The 26,612-nt window shown below is 38.5% G+C and overlaps 4 protein-coding genes across 5 annotated transcripts; 1 reads left to right on the top strand and 3 right to left on the bottom strand.

Moving 5' to 3' along the window:
• The first annotated feature begins 987 nt into the window (after positions 1-987).
• LOC111791273 (serine carboxypeptidase-like 45) lies at positions 988-4,235 on the top strand. The gene is made up of 10 exons (XM_023672549.1): positions 988-1,449; positions 1,532-1,633; positions 1,771-1,866; positions 2,397-2,489; positions 2,580-2,653; positions 2,737-3,018; positions 3,115-3,239; positions 3,328-3,420; positions 3,508-3,625; positions 3,716-4,235. Exons 1-10 carry the CDS (start codon positions 1,212-1,214, stop codon positions 3,863-3,865), a joined length of 1,371 nt encoding a protein of 456 aa, XP_023528317.1. The 5' UTR covers positions 988-1,211; the 3' UTR covers positions 3,866-4,235.
• On the bottom strand, positions 4,182-8,516 carry LOC111791274 (protein NEOXANTHIN-DEFICIENT 1). Its single transcript, XM_023672550.1, has 10 exons — positions 8,402-8,516; positions 8,242-8,325; positions 8,062-8,125; positions 7,909-7,955; positions 7,776-7,830; positions 6,538-6,576; positions 6,184-6,349; positions 4,671-4,725; positions 4,527-4,583; positions 4,182-4,434 (listed from the first exon to the last, which is right to left on the bottom strand). The coding sequence occupies exons 1-10, from the start codon at positions 8,464-8,466 to the stop codon at positions 4,233-4,235; spliced, it is 834 nt and encodes a 277-aa protein (XP_023528318.1). The 5' UTR covers positions 8,467-8,516; the 3' UTR covers positions 4,182-4,232.
• A 2,842-nt stretch (positions 8,517-11,358) lies between these two features.
• On the bottom strand, positions 11,359-14,570 carry LOC111790411 (inactive leucine-rich repeat receptor-like protein kinase CORYNE). Of its 2 annotated transcripts, none has more exons than XM_023671296.1 (2): positions 12,830-14,570; positions 11,359-11,826 (listed from the first exon to the last, which is right to left on the bottom strand). In XM_023671296.1, the coding sequence occupies exons 1-2, from the start codon at positions 13,702-13,704 to the stop codon at positions 11,517-11,519; spliced, it is 1,185 nt and encodes a 394-aa protein (XP_023527064.1). In that variant the 5' UTR covers positions 13,705-14,570; the 3' UTR covers positions 11,359-11,516. The 2 variants fall into 2 exon arrangements, with proteins under 2 accessions (XP_023527064.1, XP_023527063.1); XM_023671295.1 differs by having other exon boundaries at positions 11,359-11,835; positions 12,830-14,558.
• Positions 14,571-14,995: 425 nt separating this feature from the next.
• On the bottom strand, positions 14,996-25,248 carry LOC111790410 (ADP-ribosylation factor GTPase-activating protein AGD3-like). Its single transcript, XM_023671293.1, has 19 exons — positions 24,654-25,248; positions 23,051-23,127; positions 22,626-22,726; positions 22,289-22,359; positions 21,935-21,997; positions 21,784-21,828; positions 20,388-20,453; positions 20,231-20,278; positions 20,036-20,131; positions 19,915-19,956; positions 19,466-19,681; positions 19,243-19,374; positions 18,916-19,140; positions 18,728-18,814; positions 18,297-18,638; positions 17,509-17,654; positions 17,306-17,399; positions 15,644-16,128; positions 14,996-15,561 (listed from the first exon to the last, which is right to left on the bottom strand). Exons 1-19 carry the CDS (start codon positions 24,696-24,698, stop codon positions 15,447-15,449), a joined length of 2,496 nt encoding a protein of 831 aa, XP_023527061.1. The 5' UTR covers positions 24,699-25,248; the 3' UTR covers positions 14,996-15,446.
• Between the last annotated feature and the right edge of the window lie 1,364 nt (positions 25,249-26,612).

Below are 26,612 nucleotides of genomic sequence, written 5' to 3'. Positions count from 1 at the left end.
TGTAAATTAAAAAAAAAATAAAAAAGGGAAAGAATGATGGGAAAAAATCACATGGGAAAACAAAAAAGAAAGCTAAAATGTGGAGGAGAAGGGGGTGAGACTGCTGACAAAATTGGTGTGGTGTCATGATGTATCATACTTTTTCCTCGGTTTAATACCACACTTTTGTGTACATTTCTAAAGTCTCATTATTGCACTCCACCATTCCATCTCTTCCCTTTTAAAATCCTTTTTTTTTTTCTATCAACTTCCATATACCTCGAGAATTCGACCAATTCGAGTAACCCAACTTGAAATACATTTTTTTTCTGATCTGGGTTGAGTTGAATTTCTCGAAAAAATGGAAAAATTTAAGTCAATTTACAAAACTCAAAAATAGAGTTATAACCCAGTTCTAAAAATCTAAAACATTTCATGTTTGTAACTGATATGTTATGTCATGAAATTTTAGCCACCAACCAAAAAATACAGGATTGAGTAGGATTGGACAGTAAACTTTATTTGGGTTGATTGAGACAGTGAACCAACCCAAAGAATAGTATATCATACAAGGGTTGTGTTCAACGAACAGGGTCAATCCAATTAATCTGAAATGTAAGGTCGATCTAAAAGATTTTCTCAAGACCCCTAATTTCGGGTGTTGGGAGTTTACATGTGTTAAAAAATGAAAGTAAAAAGAAGAAAGCTATAATTGTTGTAAGGGTAGAATATATAGGGAGAGAATATAGACAAGAAAGATGAATTCAAATGAAAGAAGCCTACAAAGAGCATCACTATGCATAAGGCCACATTTTTTAAAATTTTTAGAAATGACAGAGAGAATAGAGAAGAGAGAAGAGAGTGAAAACAGGACAAAGGAACAAAACAGTACTCCTTTTGGTTGTTTCATTGGGTTACAAACTTACAAACAAATGCAAACGAAGGGGCTTTTGAATATCATTCTCTCTTGTCATTTTCACAAGAACAGACCCACAGCAGTCCGCACCATTCCCACACAGACACGGCGGAAGAGGAGAGAGAGAGAGAGACCTGGAGTTGAACAGTCCTCATGTTCTCTCACTCTTTGCAAAAATGGGGTCCCAATCTTTCGAATAATCATCATTACAAAAAACAACTCCCCCTCTTCTTTTAATACCCTTCCCACTTCTTCTTCCACACCCCCCCATTCCCCACTTTCTCTCATTTTCTTGATTTCTTCCTCTCGCCTCGCCATGTCTGCAATCCTTCCCTTTGTTTTTCTGCTTTTCTTCCACTTTCTTCCTAAATCTGAGCCTTCCCCTTATCTTCTAGACAAGATTTCTTCGTTGCCTGGTCAACCCCTCGTTGGATTTCGACATTACTCTGGGTATGTCAATGTGGGTGACCGTAATCAGAAGGCTCTGTTTTATTATTTTGCTGAAGCTCAAATCAACTCTGCTTCTAGGCCGCTTGTTCTTTGGCTTAATGGAGGTATTTCCCTTTTAAATTTTTGGGGATTTGGGTTTCTTTTTTGTTCGTTTGTGTGAATTGGGTTTTGATGTGTTCTTTACAGGTCCTGGGTGTTCTTCTTTGGGGGTTGGGGCATTCTCTGAAAATGGACCGTTTCGGCCTAAAGGGCAGGTTCTAATCAGGAATGAACACAGTTGGAATACAGGTTTGGATTATAATGCCTGCTAGGTGTTTGATGAAATGCGTTGGGTTTGTATTTGAAGATTTTGTGGGTGTGGGTGTTGGTGTTGGTGTTGATGGGTTGTTTTCTTGGTTTGTTTCTTTGATTGTTTTGATCTTTAGAAGCGAATATGTTGTATTTGGAGACGCCAGTGGGAGTTGGATTTTCGTATTCAACTGATACTTCTTCGTATGAGGCAGTGGGAGACAAAATCACAGGTGGGTATATGTGAATCATGAAGTTGTTTTCATCTTTTGTTCTGCAATTTTGTTTTTTCTAAAGTGAGATCATGATGGTTTCCACATTGTTGAAAATAACTTCCTATCCCATTAAGAAAAGAGCACTGCTTAAGGTCAACTTCTCCTCTTCCTAATTGCTCTGTCCCTTTCTTCTTTTGTTCGACAGTAAGTGGAAAATGCCTCCTTGCCTTTTCTGCCTTTTCTTTTCCTTCTTTTTTTTTTAGCTGCAGTCTTGAGTGATGCCATTTTCAGTGTCTGTTCATAGTAGGAGAAGGGCAATAACAAAAATCACCGTACTGACTTTCATTCTTAGTGCTTTGTAAAGGAGCTATAAAGACAAGGATTTGATAAGTTTTGGAGTGTATTTATCCAAATGGAAAGTTTAAGGCTAGTGGGAGGTGGGATTTGTAATGTTTCTTTAAAAGAAAAAGGAGAAAAGCTACCTTTCTTTAATATATTTTTGTCTCTAAGTGGCTGAGGGGTGATGTTTATGTTTGATATATCTGCAGCAAGGGACAATCTGGAGTTCTTGGAGAAATGGTTTGTCAGATTCCCACATTACAGAAACAGAAGCTTGTTCATTACAGGAGAAAGCTATGCTGGTATGGTACCATTTCTCAAGATTACACCTTCCATGGATATAAAAGAAAGAAAAAAAGCAGACCCATAATCACTTTCTTGATTTTTTGTAGGTCATTATGTACCCCAACTGGCTGAGCTCATGCTCCAATCTAACAAAACCTCATTCAACCTCAGAGGCATTGCTGTGAGTAAAAGAGAATTCAAACACTATTGATATCAAATGAGCTCAAATACATGAGATCTGTTCTAAAATCACTTCATTTGCAGATTGGAAATCCCGTTCTAGATTTTGCTACTGACTTCAACTCGAGGGCTGAGTTTCTTTGGTCGCACGGATTAATATCGGATTCGACGTTTAAAATGTTCACATCGATGTGCAACTACTCTCGGTATGTAGGTGAGTACTACAGGGGGTCTGTTTCACCCATTTGCTCAAGGGTGATGAGCCAAGTGAGCAAAGAAACCAGTAGATTTGTTGACAAGTATGACGTTACTCTTGACGTATGCATATCATCTGTGTTCTCTCAGTCCAAAATCCTCAACCCTCAAGTGAGTAGTGAACCAGTTAATTCACTTCTCATTCCCTTTCTCAGAATCTCAGAATCTCACAATTCTTCGACTCCTATTTCTTTATATCCTGTGTAGCAAGTAACCGAGTCCGTTGATGTCTGCGTGGAGGACGAAACAGTTAACTATCTCAATAGGAAAGATGTCCACAAGGCTCTTCGTGCGCGCCTCGTGGGAGTGCGACAATGGGCTGTTTGCAGCAGGTACAAACTTCTTCATACTACTAGCAATATTCAAAACCGAAAAGCTTGATGTTCTTTCAGATTGACAGTTTTCTTTTGCTATTGATAGCGTTCTGGATTACAAACTGCTGGACCTAGAGATACCGACTATTAACATCGTGGGGAAACTGGTCAAAGCAGGAATTCAAGTGTTGGTCTATAGGTAAGTGAAACGCCTATTGAGTTCACATCATAACACTCTTCAATCCTAAAGCTGTTTAAACTGATTACATCAATCTTGAATTTGCAGTGGAGATCAAGATTCCGTCATTCCACTCACAGGAAGTAGAACTCTTGTTCACAAACTTTCAAAAGAGTTGGGTCTAGAAACAACCGTACCTTACCGTGTCTGGTTCGAGGGACAGCAGGTACATCTTGATGCCTATCAACCCCAGAAATTGTTTCACAAAAATCTCTTGTTGGGTTTGACACAAATTTGGATGGCTTTTGCATTTCAGGTTGGTGGGTGGACTCAAGTTTACGGCAATATTCTTTCCTTTGCCACAATCAGAGGTGCATCACATGAAGCACCATTTTCACAACCTGAAAGATCACTGGTGTTGTTTAAGTCATTTTTACAAAGTCAGCCACTTCCTGAAGCTTTCTGATCGATAAGTCAGGCCGAGTTTGTGATTGAGAGAACGGAGTTTGATTGCTAAACCCTAATAATCTGAGAGTAAAGATTTCTTTCCCATGTTTATCCTTCATTGTCATCAACAAAGCTGTGGAATGGAAGGTTTTTGTAAAGGTCACCAGTAAAAAGGAGAAAATCATATTGAAAAAGAGGGGGGAACAGAGCTCTTTTTGTCATCTTTCATGAATTTTGTAAATTCTACATCTTAGAAGTCATCTTATTGTGAAAGCTCAGTTCAGACAAAATGAGAATCTGTTGAAACTTTGGGAGAAGAGAGTTCTGCCAAACAATTTTCAAAATATTTGAACTGTGAATAGAATGGGATGGAATGTGTTGTTCGTTCATGGTGTTGTTCTAAGAGAGTGTTTAAAATATTGAGAAACAACAGTGGGAGCTTGGACTTGCATTTCCATGCAGCTAAACTCTAAAGCCAGGATGGGCTTAGACAACAGTACAGTTGTGCTGAGGCTTTGTTCATGTTCATGTTGTTCATCTTCTCCAGCTCGTTCGATTGCGACCACTGCTGGCTTTACTGCTCGCACCCTAAATGAAAATGATATTCGAGTGCTCGAATTCAAATAAACCCACCACCAAACGAACCAAATAGTTAAACATCAGAAGACAGGAACACAAACCGGCATTGAATTTGGCAGGAATATTTGAGTAGTTCAGGAGTATTTTCTGTGTGCCCACTGATATTTTAGAACAATGAAACTGTCGTAAGCCTTGAAGTGTGAATTTGGCAGACACAAACGTTTGTAAACTGTAGATACGGTTACCTGTAACTTGGGAGAGACATTTTGATAGCTGGTCCCATCCATTTGCTTGAAGGAACTGCCAACATCAGCTTGTTATCAGAAACATAAGGGACATTCTATTTGAACAGAACAATCCAAGTAAGAGTTAGTCACTGCTCCTTGAATATTGGAACCAGGAAAAGAAAAGTTCATAAACGACCGAGAAAGACTCGACCGTCCACCCATACACATGAACGTGTCTGCAGTGGGACCGATGCTACTAGTTGGTCGAAAGAAGTATGTAGTTGGGGGACAAAGAGAGTTAAGCTAGTAGAATCATTTTGTGGAAAGTTTCCGACCCCATGAATGTCTCCATCAGATGATAAGAACATGAAGTCAATGCAGAAGAAATGTGAGGAACGCATCAAAGATATGATGGCATTGGTGAACAGTGGATGAGATGAGCAGGACTATTTTTCTCTTTCAAAAGAAGTATAAAGCAATAGGGGTGCGCTGAACCGTCGATGAATAATAGGTAGGTGTTAGGGATCACGGATCACCACAATGGTATGATATTGTCCATTTTGAGCATAAGCTCTCATGGCTTTGCGTTGGGCTTCCCCAAAATGTCTCGTACAAATAGAAATGTATTCTTTACTTATAAACTCATGATCTATATAAACCCATGATCATTCCCTAAATTAGCCAACTCCCTCCCAACAATCCTCTTCTTGAACAAAGTATACAATAGAGCCTCCCCTGAGACCTATGGAGCCCTCGAACAGTCTCCCCTTAATCGGGGCTCAACTCCTTCTCTAGAGTCTTCAAACAAAGTACACCTTTGTTCGACACTCGAGTCACTTTTGACTACACCTTTGAGGCTCACAACTTCTTTGTTTGACATTTAAGGATTCTATTGACATGACTAAGTTAAGGGCATGACTCTGATACTAAGTTAGGAATCACGATTCTCCACATTGGTATGATATTGTCCACCTTGAGCATAAGCTCTCATGGCTTTACTTTGAACTTCCCCAAAAGGCCTCATATCAATGGAGATGTATTCCTTACTTATAAACTCATGATCATTCCCTAAATTAGCCAACTCTCTCTCAAGAATCCTCAACAATAGGTACCCCCATCCTAGGCAGAGTTAGTGAGCCGTATGATAGGCGACCATTTCGCGCGGTTCGGGGGGCACTTGAGTCCGCCTCCGGCACCCGACTGCGTCTTGACCCCTATCCAATTTTTGAGCCAATTCCCTCTTCGTACCACCGCTCTTCGATCAACGCATGTTCGGGTCTCATAGGTCATTTTTCTAATCCAAAAGGTCACTTCTATGCCAACGGTCGGAATCAAATTCAAGTCATAACAGAGGGGGATAGCGGCGCCCTCGCCAGATGCCATTCCCAGACCTAGTAAGAGATTTGCGAAAAGATGGAATAGGAAGACGTGTTTCCAAAACGAACATACGGTTGTGGATGAGATGAGCAGGACTATTTTTCTCTTTCAAAAGAAGTATAAAGCAATATTGACTCCATAATTAGCAGCTCACCAGAAATTGAAAGGTTGATATTGCAGACATCTATTGAAGTAGGATCCTTCACTTCAGTCACTTGAACATGCTCCTGATTCTTTTGGTTGCAGAAATCACTACTTCCACGAAAGGAGTTGATAAGTCCTCTTTCACTCCGATGCTTCTTCGGAACTGCCTCGATCCTCTGTTTTCATGATAGAAACCATTTCCATTCAATACATTACGAGTCGATATTGCTCAAAACATCGTTTGGATTGGCTGTTGCAGTGCTTTTTAACACAAGAATATCGTTTGGAGGTCGGATGATAACATTGAACAAACATGTATCCATGAATTCCATATTGAAAAACCATAAGATACACTGTAGCTTACTTTTGCAAACCTTGCAACCTGACTTGGAAGCCCCACTTCCTGCAAGAGAGAGAGAATGCAATTGAAACATCATCCATTACCAAAGATCAAAATGGATACTAAACTGATAGGACACTCAAACTCCAACAGGAAATGGATTGAATTTCATTGAAAGAAGTTCTAAATGAAAGAGAAAGGACACTATGCTGATGGCGCTGGACTGCTTAACCAAGTTGCCCACCGCTTTGCTATTAAGATCCTCTTCTAGGGGCTGGGTTATCAGTTAGATCCCACCTTTCCTAAGACAATTAAGGTCCTATTTGGAATGACTAATGGCTTAAATAATGTAATAGCCCAAATCCCAGTAGATACTCTCCTGTTTAGGCTTTCCCTTCAAGGTTTTAAAACGATGTGGGACCCTCCAATCTACCCCTTATGGGCTTCCTTTTAAGGTTTTAAAATGCGTTTCCTCGGGAGGCGTTTCTACACCCTTATAAAGAATGTTTCGTTTTCCTCCTTAACTGATGTGGGATCTCACAATTCACCCGCTTTTAGGGCCCAACGTCCTCACTGGCACTCACTCCCTTCCCAACTGACGTGAGATCTCACAATCCACCCTCCTTTAGGGCCCAACGTCCTCACTGGCACTCCCTCCCTCCCCAATTGATGTGGGATCTCACAATCCACCCTCCTTTAGGGCCCAACATTCTCACTGGCACTCGATTCCTCTCCAATTGATGTGATACCCCTCAATCCACCCCTATTCAGGGCCCAACATCCTTGCTTACACACCGCCTGATGTTCACCCCCTCTCGGGGCTCAGCCTCCTCGCTGGCACATCGCTCGGTGTCAAGCTCCATACCATTTGTAACAGCCCAAACCCACCACTAGCTAATATTGTTCTCTTTAGGCTTTTCCTTTTAGCTTTCCCCTCAAAGTTCTAAACGTATCTGCTAGGAAGAGATTTACACACCCTCATAAAAAATATTTCTTTCTCCTCCCCAACTGATGTGAGATCTCACACCTAAGATGTTGGAACAGTGAAAGAACGAGTGTCTTGGTGAAGCAATACATTATAAGTACCCTTTCTACTGGGCTCTGATATATATGCCCTCCATTCATTTTATACGAGTAAAGAAAACCAGAAAATTCAGTCATAGAAGAGGCCAACAACACAGATTCATAGTCTTCAAACAAGTTCACAAATAACCATACAAATCAAGCCTCAGAAATCAACAACAATCCTTCAAATGCCATACCTTTCGTCCATGATCACAAGCTTCATCACTGTTCACTAGAACCTTAGCTGCCCATCTGCTTTCAGAAAAACAAAACCAGGTAAGCCTCAACAATCTAGCCATCTCTTTCAAAAAGGGTAATAGAAAAGCATACGCGCAGGATGTTGGACGATTCCAAACAATTCCAGCAATTACCACAAGCTGCCATATCAAAATCAACCAAAAACCAAAACCAAAACATGGGTTCATCACCAAATCTCCATTGTTTAGCTTCAAAGACAAAAAGCAAGGGAGCCAAAATCCAGACCTCATCAAAACTTCCTGCTGGACTATCATCATAGTTCGCAAGAAAAAACCCACCAAGAGTATAACTGGAGAGGCAGAAACAGAGCAACAACAACCCTTTTAAATATGCATTGAACCAAAAAACACCCATTAATCAGTATAATCCACAGCGATTAAACTAATCTCAATGATTAAACAATACCCAAATGCTTCAACGAGTCTCAACTCCTTTGGAATACACTTTCGAGCAGTTTTAGCCTTAACAAGATGCAGTTGATACAGAGCCCTGAACAATGGGGAGTGTCAAATCAGAGAAATGGAAAGCAATGAAGACAAAAAAGTAAACGGAGCTCTTCAATAACCTTCCTCTGAATGTCCATGGCGGCCTGCCGTAACCCGTTGAGCGTTTCTTCTCTCCATTTTCCATGGAGGTGTTTTCGGCGTGTTCGTTGGAAGAGGAAGAGGGGGAATGGATATCCAATTTGAAGGATAAGATGTCGAGGTGGCAATGGATGGCGGATTTCAATGAAAAAAGTGATACACGTGGCAGCATTTTGAGCAACATGGTTGTCCAACTCAGCACACCCTTCGTTTTCTACCCCAACTTTTTGGCAGATTTTAGCAGTTTTTTCAACACAATTCTATAATTATATATTGTTAAAAGTCATCATTTCATCCATATTACCATGTATAGTTAAAAACAAAACTTGTTCATTTTCCTTTTATCTTGATGGAATTAGATTTTATTTAGTTAAATTAATAAATAATAAAATACGATGAACTTTTCAATTTATTTTTTTAAATATTCTTTTAAAATTAAAAAAAAAAGTTTGAAATTATAGTTTCATCAAAAATGTTATTTTCAATAATACTTTTAAATTCCTTTTAAAATTTTAAAAATAATACCTCTGAACTATTAAAAAAATATTAATATCTTCGAACATTCTTTCAAATCTTTTTTATCATTAATATCTTCGAACATTCTTTAAAATCTTTTTTTATCATTAATATCATTAAAAAAAATATGTCTTTTTGAAGATAAATTTAAAGAAATTGTCGATTTTGAATATAAATAAATCATTTTTTGTTCATACACCCGTTTTAAGGATATTTTTCAACTTAAAAAAAAAGTTTAAATGTATATTAATCATAGTTGGGTATAATATATATATATATATATATATATATATATATAATATAATTATTTAATAAATAAAATTTGATTAATTAATTTATATAGACACAAAGTTGTCATATATTACATTTTTATTTAAAAAGTTTAATCAATTAATATATATATATATAGACACATGTTCAACTCTCATGGAAATTGATTAATTAAATTTTTTAATTAATTCATAAATATATATAAATACACAACTTGTCATGGATTCAACTCCAAATTTAATAAATGAAATCGATTAATTAAAAAGTTTAATTAATTAATTTTGCATCTAAAGTGTTCTCGGGTTAGTTCGTAGTACCTAATCAATTTATTTAAAAGAAAATTTTAAAATACCTCAATCTATATATTTGATGTATTTAATGTAAATAAAATATATATATTTAATTTAAATAGTTCAAGTTAATATTTAATATATATATAGTTTTGGGACATCCAATCTAAACTTTTAAATTACAAGTTCAGAATTTAAGACTTTTAAATTTTTATCTATTCCATTTATGAAATTAAGAAGTGTTTAATAAATTTTTGATATATCAAATATTATGTTTATATGTGAGATCGCACCTTGGTTGAAAAGAGAAACGAAATATTTTTTATAAGAACGTGGAAACCTTTATATAATAGACACGTTTTAGAACTGTGTGTTTGACGGTGATACGTAATGAGTCAAAACAGACAATATCTACTAATAGAGGCTCGGGTTGGAAACAACTCATTTCATTTAATTGGAATGATTGATATTAGTAGCGAGGAGTTGGCTCATGTGGGTGCGTGCGTTGCGTGACTTTTCCATCTTACATAGCTTGCATGATAGATTTTTGGAAACGAAGGAGACAAAATTGGTTAGTTGTAGCTATCTTAATTAATTAATGTTTTTGTTCTTTATGTTATCGTGTCGAGTCATAGATGATAAAATCGGACTATAATTGTCATGAAACTCTTGGGATCTGATCTAACAACCTTATTGAAGAACAAGAAGTTTAGATCTAAATTTTTTAAGAACTCCAAAAATGTAAAAATTGTAAAGAAAACTCGTGATTCGAATAATTTCATAAGATAATTTTATCAAAACCATATAAAGAATGTTCTTACTCAAGCAACAACATGAATGTTAGAGCGACTAGTGGTGAATTGAAAAGTTGTAACTTTTATGCCCGTTCACTTTCAAACCAACTGGCTTTTTTGTTTTTACAATTTTACAAAATTTCATTCAACTACGAGAGATTAGTTGACTCGTTCTGTTGAAGTTTGACTTGGTTTCACAATTTTTATAAGTTAGAACAAGAGGCTCGATGTTATTTTGATACGCCTCACAACTTGTACCGTTGGCCGACATTTATTAGGTATACTTTAACGTCATATGCACTCGTCTCCCTCATTACCCATTCTTTTGTTTTTATATGTCACATGTGAGGACCTTTGTAACTACCATTCTCTCTTTGATCTCTCATTTTTCTTCTAAGACTAGTTTGGGTTATTCCTTTAACACGAGTGAGAATGATATTTGTAGTTGATTCAATAACGTGAGAACGAAACATTTCTTATAAGGGTGTGAAAACTTCTCTCTAGTAAAAAGCATTTTAAGATTATGAGACTGATGGCGATACGTAACAGACTAAAGCGGACAATATTTGCTAGTGGTGGGCTTGTGCTGTTACAAATGATATCAATGTCAAACACTGACCCCCAACGGGAGTGAATTGTGAGATCCCACATTGGTTGGAGAGGGAAACGACACACATTCTTTACAAGGGCATGAAACATCGCACTAGTAGGCGCGTTTTAAAACCGTGAAGGTGACAGCGATACATAACGGGCCAAAGCAAATAATATTTGCTAACGATGGATTTGGACAGTTACACATTTCTTATAAGTCTCAACCGGGCCTACACCTCGTTCATAAACTTACAACAATCTTTCGAATATCGCAAATTCCAAACTTGTCGACAAAAAAGCCTAAAAGTTGACCTTATTAGAGAAAGAAGCACGAAACTCTAGTGCTAGAATAATATACCAAGTTAGGGGTTGAAAAGTTATTTGTTGTCTACTTCACGAACCTTTGCAGTCCCGTTCTATAACTTCCTTTCTTTCGTCCATCCCCGAGGCTATAAAAGAGAGAACGGGAAGGCTATCTAGTAGGAATCGTTTCGATTTCAGTTGTATGCCACAAGGTAGGATCTATAGTTCATCAAACAATCATACTCTCAAATGGAATTTCCTTTGCACAAAAGCTTCTTTACATCATTAACAGACAGATCACACCACTTTACAGTAATAAGTACTTGGAGTGTTCAGAAACTGTGCAATTGGGTTAGCATGTGTACCAACTCATCACTGGAAGGCCTGTCTGCTGGCTGATCTGATAAGCACACAACAGCTATCTTCACAGCCATTATCATTTCATCTTCTTCCCCTTCTTCCCCTATGATGTTCTTATCCAGAGCTTCTCGAGCCTCCCCGGCGAGCTGCAAGTGTCGTAGCCACTGACCTAAGCTTCCTCCGCTAGCTGCTTCTCCGAAGAACGGATCTGTTGGATCTCTACCTGTTAGTAGAACAGCCAAAATCATCCCAAAGCTGAAGATGTCACTCTTGTCGGTATACCTGTTAAAACTGGAAACAGCAAACATCAAATCGGATTACGACTACTTCTCGAGGCAAATGCTCGACGATATCCCGACTTATGTATCAACATCGGAATGTTATTGGTTCATTATGGTTTAAACCGTTTTCTTTCTTAAGAAAATATATACAAAACTAAATACAGAATAAGCTTTTGAGTTCAAAGTCATTTAGCCGGTTTGAACTCCTCTTATCATTTAGTGTAACAGTCCAAGCCCACCGCTAGCAGATATTATCCTCTTTGGGCTTTCCCTTTTGGACTTCCGCTCAAGGTTTTTAAAACATGTTTGCTAGAGAGAGGTTTCCACACCCTTATAAGAAATGTTTTGTTCCCCTCTCCAACCGACATGGATCTCACAATCCACCTCTTTGGGGGCCCAACATCCTTGCTGGTACACCACCCGGTGTCTGCCTCTAGTACAATTTGTAACATCCCAAACCCACCGCTAACATTAGGCTTGTGCTGTTACAAATGGTATCAGAGCCAGACATACATAGGGTAATGTGCCAACAAGGACGTTGGGCCTCCAAGAAGAGTAGATTGTGAGATCCTACATCGGTTGGAGAAGAAAATGAAACATTATTTATAAGGGTGTAGAAACCTCTCCCGGGGAGATGCGTTTTAAAAACCTTGAGAAAAAGCCCTGAAAAGGAAAGCTCAAAGAGGACAATATCTACTAGCGGTGTGCTTGAGCTGTTACGTTTAGTTTCGTAAGCTTTAGCTCAAGCACCATAAGATATCCCTAACTAGTAAGCTCATTTTCTTACTAAGAACAGATCAAGTATCTCAACTTAAACCCTTTGGATTCAATACTACTTGGACTTAGTATCAAAACAGGACGTTCAATGCTCAAATTTCTACGACATCATCACAAGATTTAGCAGCAGTTCAACATTTTCAACATCTAAGTATCAAAAGACATGAACAAAACGACATCGAAACCAAATCATTATCAAACGTATAGGTTGGTTATAGAATCCAAACCTGCAATCCTGTAAGCACTCAGGGGAGGCATAGGCAGAGGTAGCAGCCATGTCCAAGTCAGAGAACAACTTAAACAAGCCACAATCAGCTAGCCTTGGCTCAAACTCAGCATCCAACATGACATTCGAAGGCTTCAAATTATAGTGAAGAATCTGAGGATCACACTCAAAATGAAGATACTGAAGACCCTTTATAATCCCAACAGCAATCCCAAGCCTTGCTTCCCACGCCAACCTCACCTCATTCCCCCTCGCTCTGTTCATCACATCCTCAAGGCTCCCTGTTCCCACATAATCATAAACCAACCACATCCCTTCCCCGTCCCCAACATAAGCTCTTAAGCTCATCAGATTCCTATGCCTCAGCTTGGCCAGCCTCTCAAGCTGTTGCTGCGTCCGCCTCTTCTCCGACTTCCTCGCCACCGCAGCTGCCGTGTTCTCGAACCCTTCTAGCCGCTTCACGGCGATGGTTAACCCATTGTCCAGAACGGTTCTGTAGTACTTCCCATGTGGGTTGGAACCCAAAAGCTGATTTTCGTTTTTGAGGGCATGATGGAGGGTTTTGGGGTCGATTATGGGGGAAAATATCACGGGGCCTTTCAGAATTGGGGTTTTGTTTAGGTATCGAACGAAGCTGCGGATTAAACAAGCGAAAAGAATCGAACCCATTAACCCTGTAACTAACCCCAACAGCACACTGAAAATGATTCTTCGGACGCCATGTTTTAACCGTGGAGAGTTTGTTGGTAATGGCGGTCCCGAAGAGGCGAGGTGTTGGCTTGTTCTTTCCTGACATTTAGCGTTGGAGAAATAGTGCAAGGAGAACATGAATAGCAGTATAATAATAACCTTAACGCTATGTCTTTTCTTCCCCATTCGAAGAACAAAATTCGAAACAGGGCTTCATTCAATTCCTACAAATTTTGCGATTAAAACTTATCAGCCCCGTTTGAGAAATATTCGAATCTCGAAGCTAGAAGAAGAAGAAGCTATTGAAGAAATTCCTCAAGTGGAAGGATGCGTGGCCATGGATTCATTGAAGGAGGTTTCAGTGGGGGGAAATCTTCAGTGGGAAGACGCAAAAGAATCACAAATGGGAAGCAACAACTAACTAAAGAATTTGGTTCGTAATGGGAATGAGAGACCATTCAAATGAGAATCCGCTACTCCTCGCCATTGAATAAACAACACTCACACTTTTCCATAGCTTTTTTCAACTACAAAAGCGAGAGATACAGAGAGCAAAACAACGAACAGGAGGGAAAATATGGTAAAAATTGAAGGGTTTCAGATACCCATATGGAAAAATGGAGTCCAAAGCTCCATTAACACAGACAAACGAACACAAAAACCAGCCCGACAAGTAGTTCCCTACGATCGAAAAGAAAAAAATTGTAATGTTTTGAAAGAAATTCAAAGAAACATGGATTGGATATGCATACCCAATGAAGGGAAACAGTCAAAAACAGAGAGAGCGCCCAAAAACAAAAGGGTTGTATGAGACAGAGAGCGAAAGTTGAGAGTGCAACTGCTAGGGCGAAGGGAAGGACCCCATCAGCAGCAGTCCTCGGAGACAGAACAGAACAGAGCACCCCTTCCCGCCTTTTGAGAGATGTTCAGTGGGCCCATATCCATTTGGATCTCCTCCGTTGGTTTCTGTCTGCAACACATCCTGACCGTTCGTTTCCCAACCCTTTGGAGTTTGCGCTTTGCTCATCTCACTATATAATTACGCATTGCTTTTTTCTTTATATTTTTTCTTTCTTTACTCTCCAATAATTGTTCCTTCTTTTTTCTATTTTTATTGCAATTATAGATAATTATTATACAATTCCTTTTTTCCTTTTTATTATTTTATTTATCTTATCCTCCTTTTTCCTTTTTAATTTTTTTTCTTACCTCGAACCAATGGTAGATCGACAAGTGGCCAATAGAACCAAGGACAATAATATTTAAATATTTACTACAAAATGAAAAATAATTTCACCGAAAAAATAATGGAATTTGTTAGATTGGGCCCATACAGGCCCATATGACACCTGGGCCCATGCTTTCAGAAAAGCCCATAACTATGTAACAGCAATAATAATATAAGAAGAGATTAATAATAATAATATTAAAAGTAAAAAATAATAATAATAATAATAATTAAAAAAAAATGTACAAATACACAAATGCCCTAGAGATTAATAATAATTATCAAAAGCTTCACCAAGAAATGGAAGCAAAAGGAAAATAAAATCAAAGAAGAAACAAAAGGGAGAGCCCCTTGGCTTGGCTCGGCTCGGCTTGGCTCGTCTTCAAGTTCAAGCTGCTGCTATTCACTCAGACAACAGCCAAACTGGGCCATTTTACAATAATACAACTCTGTTGGACTAACTTGCAAAGATTGCCCAAGGGGGCAGGCAAGCTATATATAACCTACCACTCTCTTTAACCTTCTCAAGAACACTCTGCTTCACTTCCCACTGGATTCCTTAAAAAAACCAAAAAAAAAACCAAAAAAAAAAAAAAAAAGCCACCACCTCTCCAAAGCATATAAATACAGATCTATCTTACAAATTCCATGATCTTATATTCCTTCTTCCTCCTTTTTCAGGACTTTGACCACAACAATGTCATCCATTTGCATCAGCCAGTATAGCAAGAACCTCAACATCATTAAGTTTTAGCTCTACTGCCAACTCGAGAGGGGTTTTACCGTCTCCGTTCACCGCCCGTGGATCGGCTCCCCTGTAACGTTTTCAACCATTATGGTGGGAAGTAAGTAAATCAAAGGAGTGGAAATATTTAAGGTAAGGAATCACTATCTAACCTGGAAAGAAGCAATTTCGCAAACCCAGTTTTGCCTTTAACGATACAATGATGGAGTGCCGATTGACGTCGAGAGTCGATGGCATTAACGTTTGCACCGCATTGTAAAAGGAGCTCGAGCATACCAATGTCTCCAGTTTTGCAAGCGAGATGCAGGAGTGTGCAGCCTTCTAGATCCTCCATTGGTTGCCCATCACCACCTGTACCTCCCAAGTTGGAAGAGCTCGTAGATCTTTCAACGAAATCACTGGCTTTGTAATTATGTTGTTCGAGTCCAGTCGACTCCTGCAGTAACATTACTTTAGCAAGAGTCAAAGAGCCACAAGGCAGTTGCGTGTACACTGCATTTACATCTGCTTCCGAGTTTATAATGAGACGATAAACGGCTTTCTTGTCGTTCGAGTGTACACTGTCCCATATCTGTTGCATGACTAAATGAGGATATTGATTTTCCTTTGGTTTCCGAACGAAAGCCTTTTCAGCATACTGCCATCCGAAGAGAAGTGACAAACATGAGTACATTTAACTTCAAGACACAAAAAAGCATCAATACATGTGATGTAATAAAAGCATTGCAACATCATTTATTATCAAGAACAAGGAGATGCCAAGTGCCCTTGCCTAAAATCAAAGTTTTGAAAATCTGAAACTAGGAAGAACTTCTGCTTTTAACTCCCGACCAAAATACTAGGGCCCCTATTATTCATAACTTGTGAGATCCCACGTCGGTTGGGGAGGAGAATGAAGCATTCTTTATAAGGGCGTGGAAACCTCTCCCTAGCATATGCATTTTAAAAACTTTGAGGGGAAGCCTGAAAGGGAAAGCCCAAAGAGGACAATATCTGCTAGCGGTAGGCTTGGGCCGTTACAAATGGTATTAGAGTCAGACATCAAGCGATGTGCCAGCGAGGCTGAGCCCCGAAAGGAGGTGGACACGAGGCGGTATGCCAGCAAGAACGTTGGGCCCCGAAGGGGGTGTGGATTGTGGGATCCCACGTCGATTGGAGAAGAGAACGAGTGCCAGCGAGGACACTAGGCCCTATAGGGGGGCGGATTGTGAGATCCCACATTCGTTGGGGAGGAGAACAAAGCATTCTTTATAAGGGTGTGGAGACCTCTCCCTAGCAGACGCATTTTAAAACCTTGAGGGGAAGCCCAGAAGGAGAAGCCCAAAGAGAACAATATCTACTAGCGGTGGGCTTGAACCGTTACAAATGGTATCAGAGCCAGACACCGGGCGATGTGCTAGTGAGGAGACTGAACTCCAAAGGGAAATGGACACGAGGCAGTGTGCTAGTAAGGACGCTAGAGCCCCAAAGGGGGAGTAGATTGTGGGATCCCACATCGATTGGAGAAGGGAACAAGTGCCAGCGAGGACGCTTGGCCCAGTAGGGGGGCAGATTGTGAAATCCCACATTGGTTGGGGAGAAGAACAAAGCATTCTTTATTAGGGTGTGGAGACCTCTCCCTTGAGGGGAAGCCCAAAGAGGACAATATCGGCTGGTGGTAGGCTTGGGCCGTTACATCTATACTTAGAGGTCTTAAACAGATTCTTATAATTTTAGTCTATAATTTTCGGGGTACGGATTGGTTCGAATCAAAAGTATCAAATAAGTAATAGTAAATTTGAAGACCTAAGCAAAAACTAGAAGAGTGATCACACCTTTGCATGAATGAACTTCTCCTTCACTGATATTGGATCAGAATGATTAGGTTTGCTGATAGAAAGCATATGCTGTTTATCAGACTTGTACAAGCTTCATCACAAAAAGAACAGCTAAATGTTAGCACAACCAAATTAAAGAAAACTATATATATCGAACGTTGTCTTGACAAACGTATGACTTAATATCGTAGTTCATTTACCCTGTCGTTACAGGATCGACCGGAACGGCACTTCTGGATTGCAGCATCTCCTCCCAAACCGAGTTCGCAAAGGTATTTCCGAGGGATTGAAACAAACTGATAACTGAAGGTTCCCACACTTTGACATCCAATGTAAGGGATCTCACCTACACAGTTATTAGCTCCTGATTACATGGATTATAGGTATACATGTGAATTACTCTAACAAGCCCACCGCTAGCAGATATTATCCTCTTTGGGCTTCCTCTCAAGGTTTTAAAACGCGTCTGCTAGGGAGAGGTCTCCACACCCTTATAAAGAATGTTTTGTTCTCCTCCCCAACCAACGTGGGATCTCACAATCCGTCCCCCTACGGGCCCCAGCGTCCTCGCTGGCACTCGTTCCCTTCTCCAATTGATGTGGGATCCCACAAGCCACCCCCCTTCGAGGCCTAACGTTCTTACTAGCACACCACCTCGTGTCCACCTTCCTTTGGGGCTCAATCTCCTCGCTGGCACACTGCCCGGTGTTTGGCTCTGATGCCATTTGTAACGGCCCAAGCCCACCACTAGCAGCTATTGTCCTCTTCGGGCTTCCCCTTCCGAGTTTTTCCCTCAAGGTTTTAAAACGCGGCTGCTAGGGAGAGGTTTCCACACCCTTATAAAGAATGTTTCGTTCCCCTCTCCAACCGACGTGGGATCTCACATAAATTACCCTTTATAATGGCATCATGCTTCCTTTTCAGTAGAAGAGCACCCAAAGAATACACTACAACAGGATAAAATGCAAGAAAAACAGGTTCGAGATACCTTTGATATATGAACACCAAGATTACGATGAACACCAGAACATTCAATACAAACAAGAACCCCGAGATTCAAAGATGCCCAGTCGGGTTCAGGAGCCCCACAATCCGCACACTTATCATTACCGCATACTTTACGAAGTACGTCTATTGGCTTCTCAATTCTCATCGCTGATCGTTGCTGTTGCAAATTTCTTGAAGGGCGTTCCATATGAGAAGAATTAAGGCTTCTTTCAGATGCATATTCTTCAACCGCTATCTGATCGAAGTCTGAACTTTCAAACGAACTACTCTCGCTGGTAGATCTGTTATGAAAACTTCCCATGGGACTACCCGCCGCAAGACACTGATAGGCCGAACAAAAATTATACGAATAATTGTTAACATTAATATTTGAAAAACTCGAGTCAAACACGAAAAAGGCAGAGCAAATACCCTCTCTGGAGCCTGAGAACTTAGTAATGAAGCAATAACTCCAGTTATTTTTTCAATCCAATCCATTTGATCAAGTGCACTCTCTGCCTGCACTAACATGCAGAAATAGATTTATAGAATATTCTTTCATACAAAAAATCTAGAAGTGAAGCATCAATCTACAGCCCAAACTAGCCCCTAAATCGAACCTGCAAAGTATAACTCTTGGTTGGTGAAATGATGCGAAAGCAAAACCGAAGATCGGACTGGTCTGCATCGACTTTGATCGTCGAAGTGAGCAGGTTAACTGTATGATGAGCTACAGATTTCTCATCATGCACCCCACCCTGATAATGGGAAGAAAGCCAGCGGCTCAAAAGGCCAGAACCAAGCTCTGAACTATTCCTCTGACCAGCTAGTTGTCCTAAAGATGCCTAAAATAAACGCCATATACACACGAAGCAAATTCAGAATCTACTGCGTAACAGAGGGGAAAAAGACGTCCCGCTCATGAAAAACATGATTTAATTACTCACAGATGGTTTGCTGCACTGCTTGCGATAATAATACAGCAATCCCCGACTATCAAGAACAAAAAATCTTCTTTTCCAGTCGCCTCTCAAGTTCGAAGAACGCTTTGAGAGATAACCTTGTCGAATGGTTTGAACCTAAATTATGGATGAACATAAAATTACTGCATCTTGCACCTTTGGAGATCTAATGCAATTGGACATGCAAAAACATGCAATATTTCCGAACCTTTCCTTTTGCAGCAGATTGCATAACTTCCTCAATCATTTTATGTGAACTTCTACCGATCGCTTGAATACCGTCTCCATTAGGGGATCCATTAGAACCATTGGATGCCCACTTACTCTCCCGATCGACCTGCCTCTTGTACTCTTGCATCCGTTCACTAAGAGCAGCCTGCTCATAGTTGGACCTTTCTCTTGATTGCTGGGCATAGGTCAACACCTGCAAAACAAAAGCGCATCAGTTATTTTAACACCACTTTTATATAAATACACAGTTGATCAGAGCCAAGTCGAGTCTCCCACAATTTAATGTTGTTAGGAACCCGAATTCAGAAACGGCCCTTTTTTTCAGTATCCTGGAATTGAAGCTAAATTTATTAAACATTCATCACAAAACTTTCTTGTCTCATTAATGAATATGTTCGATTTAGCTCAAAACAAATAGAAGATAACCTGATTAATATACGGCTCCATCTGATGCAACAATTCGTAACCCTGCAGGGCAGATGTAAAAGATGAGTACAAAGACGTAGATACAGTTAACAGATAAGCCGAAGTTAATTCAAGAACTCGCCTGTTTGAAGTAACGAAGATGTGCATCCATCGTCCCACTCACTGCCTCTAAAAATTCGAACCTTTTTTTGGCCTCAACATTAGAAAGAGCAGTCACCTACAAAGATGGATAAAAGTATAAAATACGATGAGTTGAATTATTATGAAATATAATTTGAATCATGTATCAATAATCAAAAGAGAGTGCGGAAATTACTAGACTAAAGCGCGCCTGCTCAAATGCAGATCTCGCGTTATGAAGTTCCTGGAGAATGTAAGACCAAATTAGATCTAGTGAGTGAATTCAATACCACAAAATCTATTCTATAAAAAATAGGATGAGAACATTTTAAAATTTGGGTTGAGCATAATACCTCTTCCAAAAGACTAGCAACGTCGCTTTTAGTCCCTTTTCTAAGTGACAGGAATTTCTCACGAGCCTGAAATGTCATATTTTTCTAGAGTTAACTAATGAAAAACTAAAGAAGATATGACACTTAAACATTAGAACATACTAAAATAACTTCAAGACAACTAAAGCTACTAAAACCAAGATGTTTCAGTTCTTCAGTAACTTCTGCAATAGCACCATAAATTTAATAATAGCGTCTCCGTCCTACAATCATATTGAGCCCGAATATCCAAAAGAGAACCTACAATCATATTGAGCCTCTCCGTCCTACAATCACTTGAGTTTCCTTTGTTTTCCCAGTTTAATCATATGATGAGGTAGGAGATGGGAGTGATACTTATGTTTTTTAGAGGATAAGTGGTTGGGGGACAGACCCCTTTGTTCTTTGTTTCATCATTTTTTCCAATTACTCTCCTCCAAAAAGGATTACGTTGAGGCTATGCTCTCTCAGCAGAGTCTCTGCTTTTTCCTATTTTGGGTTTCCATCATTCATTGACCCATAGAAAAATGACGGACGCCTTGGTTCTTTGGTTTTTGCTTGAGAGGGGGGTGTTCACCAATGGATTCCTTGCCTGTGAATACTTTTTTTTTTTTTTTTGTTTCCGTGTCGAAGGTGAAAATTCTGAAGGTCAAGTTCTTTTTTAAGGCAAGTTTTGCATAGACAAGTTAGCACCTTGGATCAGATTTCGGCCGAAGGGCCTTTTTAGTCGAGCCACATTGTTGTATTCTTTGCAAGAAGGTGGCTTAGGACTTGGATCATATCCTCTGGGGGTCTAACTTTTAAGGCCGTTTGGCATGGCTTCTTCGAAGTGTTTGTCTTTACCCTCACTAGCTCACGAAGTGTTCGTCTTTACCCTCGCTAGCTCTCATGGTAGCAAGGGCTTGATCGAGGAACTTCTCCACCATCGGTTATTTCGTGAGAAAGGGTTGTTTAGTGGCAGGCTAGGATTTGTGCTATTTTGTGGGGTCTATGAGCTAAGAAAAATAATGGTCTTCACAGAGAGAAAGTTCTTCCTATGATGTTTGATCCCTTGTTAAATTCTCAATTTTCCTTTCGGCCACGTTCTAGTGCTTTATGTAATTATTCGTTAGATCTCATTTTACTTGGCTCCTTTTTTGTGGGTTTCACTTTTTCGTGTTTTTCAACTTCACTTTATTATTATTATTATTATTATTATTATTATTATATTCTCTAAATAATCACTTTCGAGAAATCTCCAATTCTTAAATTTTTGTTAATTCTTTTACATATTAATAAAAGAATCTAAGTTTTGGGATACGTAAATCCAATAAAAATAAACGAAGCATCGCGGTACTGTAGATATATATTTCATACAGACGTTACAACAATCACACACCTGATCATAGAGAAGACTAGCCTTGTCAAAGCGCTTCCTTGCTTCCTGCACTAACAATAGATCCCTTAAAAGAGGTGCATATTTGTTCCTTATACGTATTGTCCGTTTTGAGTGCTAATTACAAAAGTGTTTTGAGTGTAAATTGTAGTACCTTGACTTCAAGCAAATCAATATTGACAAACTGCAGTAATCTGTCGTTAAGCATATGCTCCACCTGATGAATAGAAAACGAAGAAAGATATAAAATGTTTTCTAACAGAATACTCAACATCCAATAATATTTTTCGTGTCCCCTACTTAACGAACTTGAATTTACAGAGAAGAATATCATATGAACGAAAAAATTAATCATGGAAATGGATCGGTGACTCAATGAAGCGAAATATAAATTACATCCAGCTTTCCCAAGACAAAACTATTTGCAGAAAAGAAAAATGGATAAAAACTACACTCGTGAACGGTGATAAAAGAAAAGATAACAGAAGACTCATGAGACAAACTATACCTGGGAGCGAAGAACTTCCTTGTATGTCCCAATTTCCCTCAATGCAATTGTAAATTTGGTCATGACAGGTCCTGAAATATCATCGGCAGGTCAATTGACCGAGAAAAATCGAACCACTGCTCGACTAGAAGTCGTACATGCAATCGTCATTTGAAAAAAGAATGGAGATAAAGCAAGAGTTGTTGCAAATAAAGAGATATCGATGCGACTTCACTCAACAAAGCAAGCAACAAAACGCCACTAAACAATCACAACTTTCAATGCAAGTGTTAAACAAAATCATGTGGCCTAATGTCTCGAGCTTGTGTATAATAAATTTCAAAATAAACAAGCATACCTCCAAAGGCAACACTGATTGGGTCATTATGCCCTCCCCCAAAAGTTTCCAAGGAACTTGCAAAGGCAATATCACCATCATATCCCTCACCAAGTCCTTCACTGCAAGAAAGAAAAAGAAATGGCACTTAGAAAATTCTTGCCAAATCTCGACCTTGAGAGTAAAAGTTGACCAAACCAATCTAACCAGAACTGAATTGAATATCCAAGAAAATCCTGGAGGGAGTAGCTATGGTTAAGCAATGAAATTTTTAGAAAGTCTACATGAATAAGTGTAAAAGAAGAAAATTAATGTCGCAGGTGTACCGTACAAATCATAAACTCAAGAAGTCTACACATAAAACATCGAATAACCATAAAAGCATGTACATGTATTTTTTAAACAACAAACAAAATAAAGAATCAAAAATGCCAAAATAAACGTACGTGTATTTTCGGCATCCTTTATAAAACTTCAAACTCCTCTCCCTCAATAATTCAGCACTTTCCTCCAAGCCTTGTATCTGTATCACAAAGGACATTAACAACAAAAATACCTACAATTAAACAATGTTCATACAAAAAATACTCCAGCTGGTACGAACATGCAACAAGCATGCAATCTTTTCATTCAATGGTGCCACAAGAGTAAGCCCATCTTTAGAATTAGTGTAAGAGAAACCTAGAAAAACATGCATATTTGAAGAGAAATCAATCTCAAGATGTATTTAGCGGCTTTCAGAGCCGATATCAGAATTTACAATGGCATCTCCTCATTTCCTCTTTTGGCTGCAATTAAATCGTTTATCAGGTTATGCTTAAAAATCTAAAGGTGTTGGTTCTAACTTCTTCCAGTAACAAGCTTCAAAGCCCTCTTGTATCCATTGTACTTCCATAGTTGATCTGTTCTATTATTTTTTTTTATATATAATTTTTCACGGAGGCTTGCTCCTTACTACCTTCGGATCATCGAAGGGTTGCTCCTTACACGATTGGATGCTAGACAATTTGCGCCAAGAGATACCATAGTAAAGATCGAAGAACACTTCAAAATTGTGTTCTTTGTCCGAAAAAAACCCTTGGATTATGCTCATTCCCTTTTGTGGGCTCTTTTTTATGCCCGTGTTTTCATTCACTTTTTCTCAAAGAAAATTCATTAAATTCTTGAAAAAAACAATATAATTGACAAGGAAAAGCCCAAGCACAATTCATTTGTGCTAAGCCTGCCAAAATCACTGCCAGCTTCATTTCTTTTTTTCCTGAGTGTTCACTATCTATCTTGAACAGCTCATTCTTGGCAGGAAATGTTTTAAGATCAGTTCGCTAGAAGTCCATAACTCAGTTTAAGGAAAAAAACAGTAATAGTACGGTATGGCTTTATCTTAACAATTTCAGGCACAATAGAGAGAGTAATGTTTATGGTATCTCTCTGGTCAATTATTACGTATAAAGCAACGACGTCGTTACTTATTCAACACGACTGCTTGGCTTTTCTTCTTTTTTTTTTGGTAATCTTCCAAGGTATGGGGCTTAGAAATGGTGGCGGCCATTATCCTCTACACCTATTTGTTCATATTCTCTTATCAATTCCCTAACAGATCAAAATAATTAAAGTTTTTGAAGCTCTGGCATAAACAAAATTTGCAACCTGGAAAGCTTTCTCACGAAAAACATAGCTCGGGATAAGAACTCGAGCGATTATATCAAAGGAACTCTTCTTCCAAATATAAATATATAGCCAGGCACACACACACACACACCATATATAAACATACAGAAACTTCAAAATCGTAATAGGAACGGTCAATGCATAAATTCATAAACATAATGTAGTGTAAGGAATGCGCTCAAGTAGAAGAATAAACGTCAATTATCCTAGCAGTCTCCTCCACAATTTGCCATAAATCCAACTAAAACTTCTTAAACCAGTTTCCTTGAATGTCACAGAAACCCAATAACAATTAATACCCATCAAAATTAAGCTCCATAGAGAACATAAATTAAAAACACATACATTAAATATGAAGTGAAGGGGAAAAAGAGAGCTGACCTGCTTGCGGAACATAGGAGAATCATCAAGCTTGGCGAATTGCATTTTGAGAGAAAACTAATGAACTTGCAGCCCAAGGGGGGGTGAAAACGAATGTCAATAACAAGGCGCCATCAAAACACGATCAGGGTAAAGGGGAGTAAGCCAAGACATGAATCCCCCAAGAATGGCGAGAAACAGAATCAGATCTTCCACATTTTAGTCCATGATCAACAACGAGAAAACCCCAGAAAAGGAAAGGCAAGAATGAAGGAACACAGAAGACGGAGGCTATGAACAAACCCAGAAAAAGAAACCTAAGAAGAACGAGAAGAACACAAGCAAACAAGAAAAAGAAAGAAAACCCAGAAATTAAAAGGGAAGAATTATTGATCCAGAGGAAAGTAGAGAAGAAGGGGGAGATTTTGAAGAGCTTCCAGAAAGAGAGAAGATTAAGAGAAGGGGAATTGAATGATTAAGGATGATCTGGATTCAAAACCCTAGAAGTGGATTGAGAAATGGGAAGAAGAAAAGGGAAAGGGGAAACGGGGAAACGGGGATTTGAGAGGGAAGTGGAGAAGAAAACGAAAAAGGGGGGGGGGAGGGAGAGGGAGAGGGAGAGGGAGAGGGAGAGGGAGATTAGAAGATTAATGGAAGTGGGTTATGCTAATAATAATAATAACAATATTGTAATTGGGAATGGAATTTTGATTCACAATCTCTAATATGTTTGTGTGTCTTCACATTAAACCTGAAAATGTCGAAGGGGGAAACCATGTGTGTTTTGAGAGACAGAGCACAGTCATTGATTAAAGCGAAAAAACAGAGCTTTTTCCTCTGCCTTTGCCCCTCTCTTTTCTTCCCTCTCTTTCTCTCTCTTCTTTTTTTTTTCTTTTTTTTTTTTTCTAAATCAACTTTTGTAAAATTATTATATTTATTTTTACTTCCATCAACTCTAAAAAAAAAATATATACATATTTATTTTCATATTTAAACTTTAAAACTTTAAAATATGTATAATTAATACAAACATTAGTTAATGATTTAATATATATCTTATCGATTAAAAGATTAAAGCAATAAATATTTTCGTCAAAAAAATGCAAGAATAATAAATAGAAGGAAAACTAAAATAATTTATATTTTTTTAAGTTTAGGGGTAAAATATATGAAATTAAAAATAATGGGCCAAAATAGGATTTTTTTTATTAAAAAAAAAAAAAAAAAGCAGAAATGGAACGACGTCGTTGGGTTTGAGAATGGACGGATCAGAAGACTATCCTACAGTGAGAGAGGAGGGGTTTAGAGGGTTTCGAGAAGTGGGAAAAAAATAAAATAAATAAATAAATAAAATAAACGGACAGTTAAAGTATCCCACCGCCTTGTAGGGGCGCGTGTCCATCAAACCCGAACGACAGCGTTACAGCCGCGGCGCTGTCTTTTGAAACATACCCATAAAAAAAACAAAAAACAAAACCCCATTTTTTATTTATTATTTCTTTCCACTTTAATTGGAATGACGTAATTACAAAACTCAAAATATCCATTTTCTTTATTTTCTTTATTTATTTATTTTAGATTTATATTTATTTCAATTCTAAATTTTAAATTTGGTATTAATAAATTTCTAAAATTTTAATTTTTTTTAAGTTTTAATAATTATTTAGTAAATAGAAATGATGAATGAGGTGGAGAATTCCCGTCTTAAATGGAGAATAAGAGAAAAATATACGTTAAAGGAGCATAATTATATTCTACTTCTCTAACTCTATCTCATTTACTTTGAATATAAATATGTAAATATGGAAATACCACGTTGTAATATTAAATATGTAATTATAGGAAGCATGTGAACGAGAACAAAGCATAAACTCTTAGAAGCGATGAGTAAACAACGTGACTAAGTCGCGAGTGATGTAGGAGAATGTTATTATCATCGGGTGTCGAATCTAGATTTTGAATCCTTATCTGAATACTAAC

The sequence above is a fragment of the Cucurbita pepo genome, chromosome LG03 (genome assembly GCF_002806865.2).
Source record: "Cucurbita pepo subsp. pepo cultivar mu-cu-16 chromosome LG03, ASM280686v2, whole genome shotgun sequence".
NCBI classification, from domain to species: Eukaryota; Viridiplantae; Streptophyta; class Magnoliopsida; order Cucurbitales; family Cucurbitaceae; genus Cucurbita; species Cucurbita pepo.
Note: the sequence above shows the minus strand (reverse complement) of the source record. Positions and strands in the feature narration are given on the sequence as shown.

Excerpts from the sequence above, each read along its gene's own strand:
- LOC111790411 (XM_023671295.1), bottom strand. The coding sequence starts at position 13,704 with ATGGGGAAGAAAAGACATAGCGTTAAGGTTATTATTATACTGCTATTC. Across the intron at positions 11,836-12,829 it reads GAGTGCTTACAGGATTGCAG|TTTTAACAGGTATACCGACA; the intron begins GTTTGGATTCTA and ends TGCTGTTTCCAG.
- LOC111791273 (XM_023672549.1), top strand. The coding sequence starts at position 1,212 with ATGTCTGCAATCCTTCCCTTTGTTTTTCTGCTTTTCTTCCACTTTCTT. Across the intron at positions 1,450-1,531 it reads TGTTCTTTGGCTTAATGGAG|GTCCTGGGTGTTCTTCTTTG; the intron begins GTATTTCCCTTT and ends TGTTCTTTACAG. Across the intron at positions 3,240-3,327 it reads CAATGGGCTGTTTGCAGCAG|CGTTCTGGATTACAAACTGC; the intron begins GTACAAACTTCT and ends TGCTATTGATAG.
- LOC111790410 (XM_023671293.1), bottom strand. The coding sequence starts at position 24,698 with ATGCAATTCGCCAAGCTTGATGATTCTCCTATGTTCCGCAAGCAG. Across the intron at positions 20,279-20,387 it reads TTGCTAGTCTTTTGGAAGAG|GAACTTCATAACGCGAGATC; the intron begins GTATTATGCTCA and ends TACATTCTCCAG. Across the intron at positions 15,562-15,643 it reads GCGAAATTGCTTCTTTCCAG|GGGAGCCGATCCACGGGCGG; the intron begins GTTAGATAGTGA and ends AAAACGTTACAG.
- LOC111791274 (XM_023672550.1), bottom strand. The coding sequence starts at position 8,466 with ATGGAAAATGGAGAGAAGAAACGCTCAACGGGTTACGGCAGGCCGCCA. Across the intron at positions 6,350-6,537 it reads AGGTTGCAAGGTTTGCAAAA|AGGATCGAGGCAGTTCCGAA; the intron begins GTAAGCTACAGT and ends TCATGAAAACAG. Across the intron at positions 4,584-4,670 it reads ATGTCTCTCCCAAGTTACAG|TGGGCACACAGAAAATACTC; the intron begins GTAACCGTATCT and ends CTAAAATATCAG.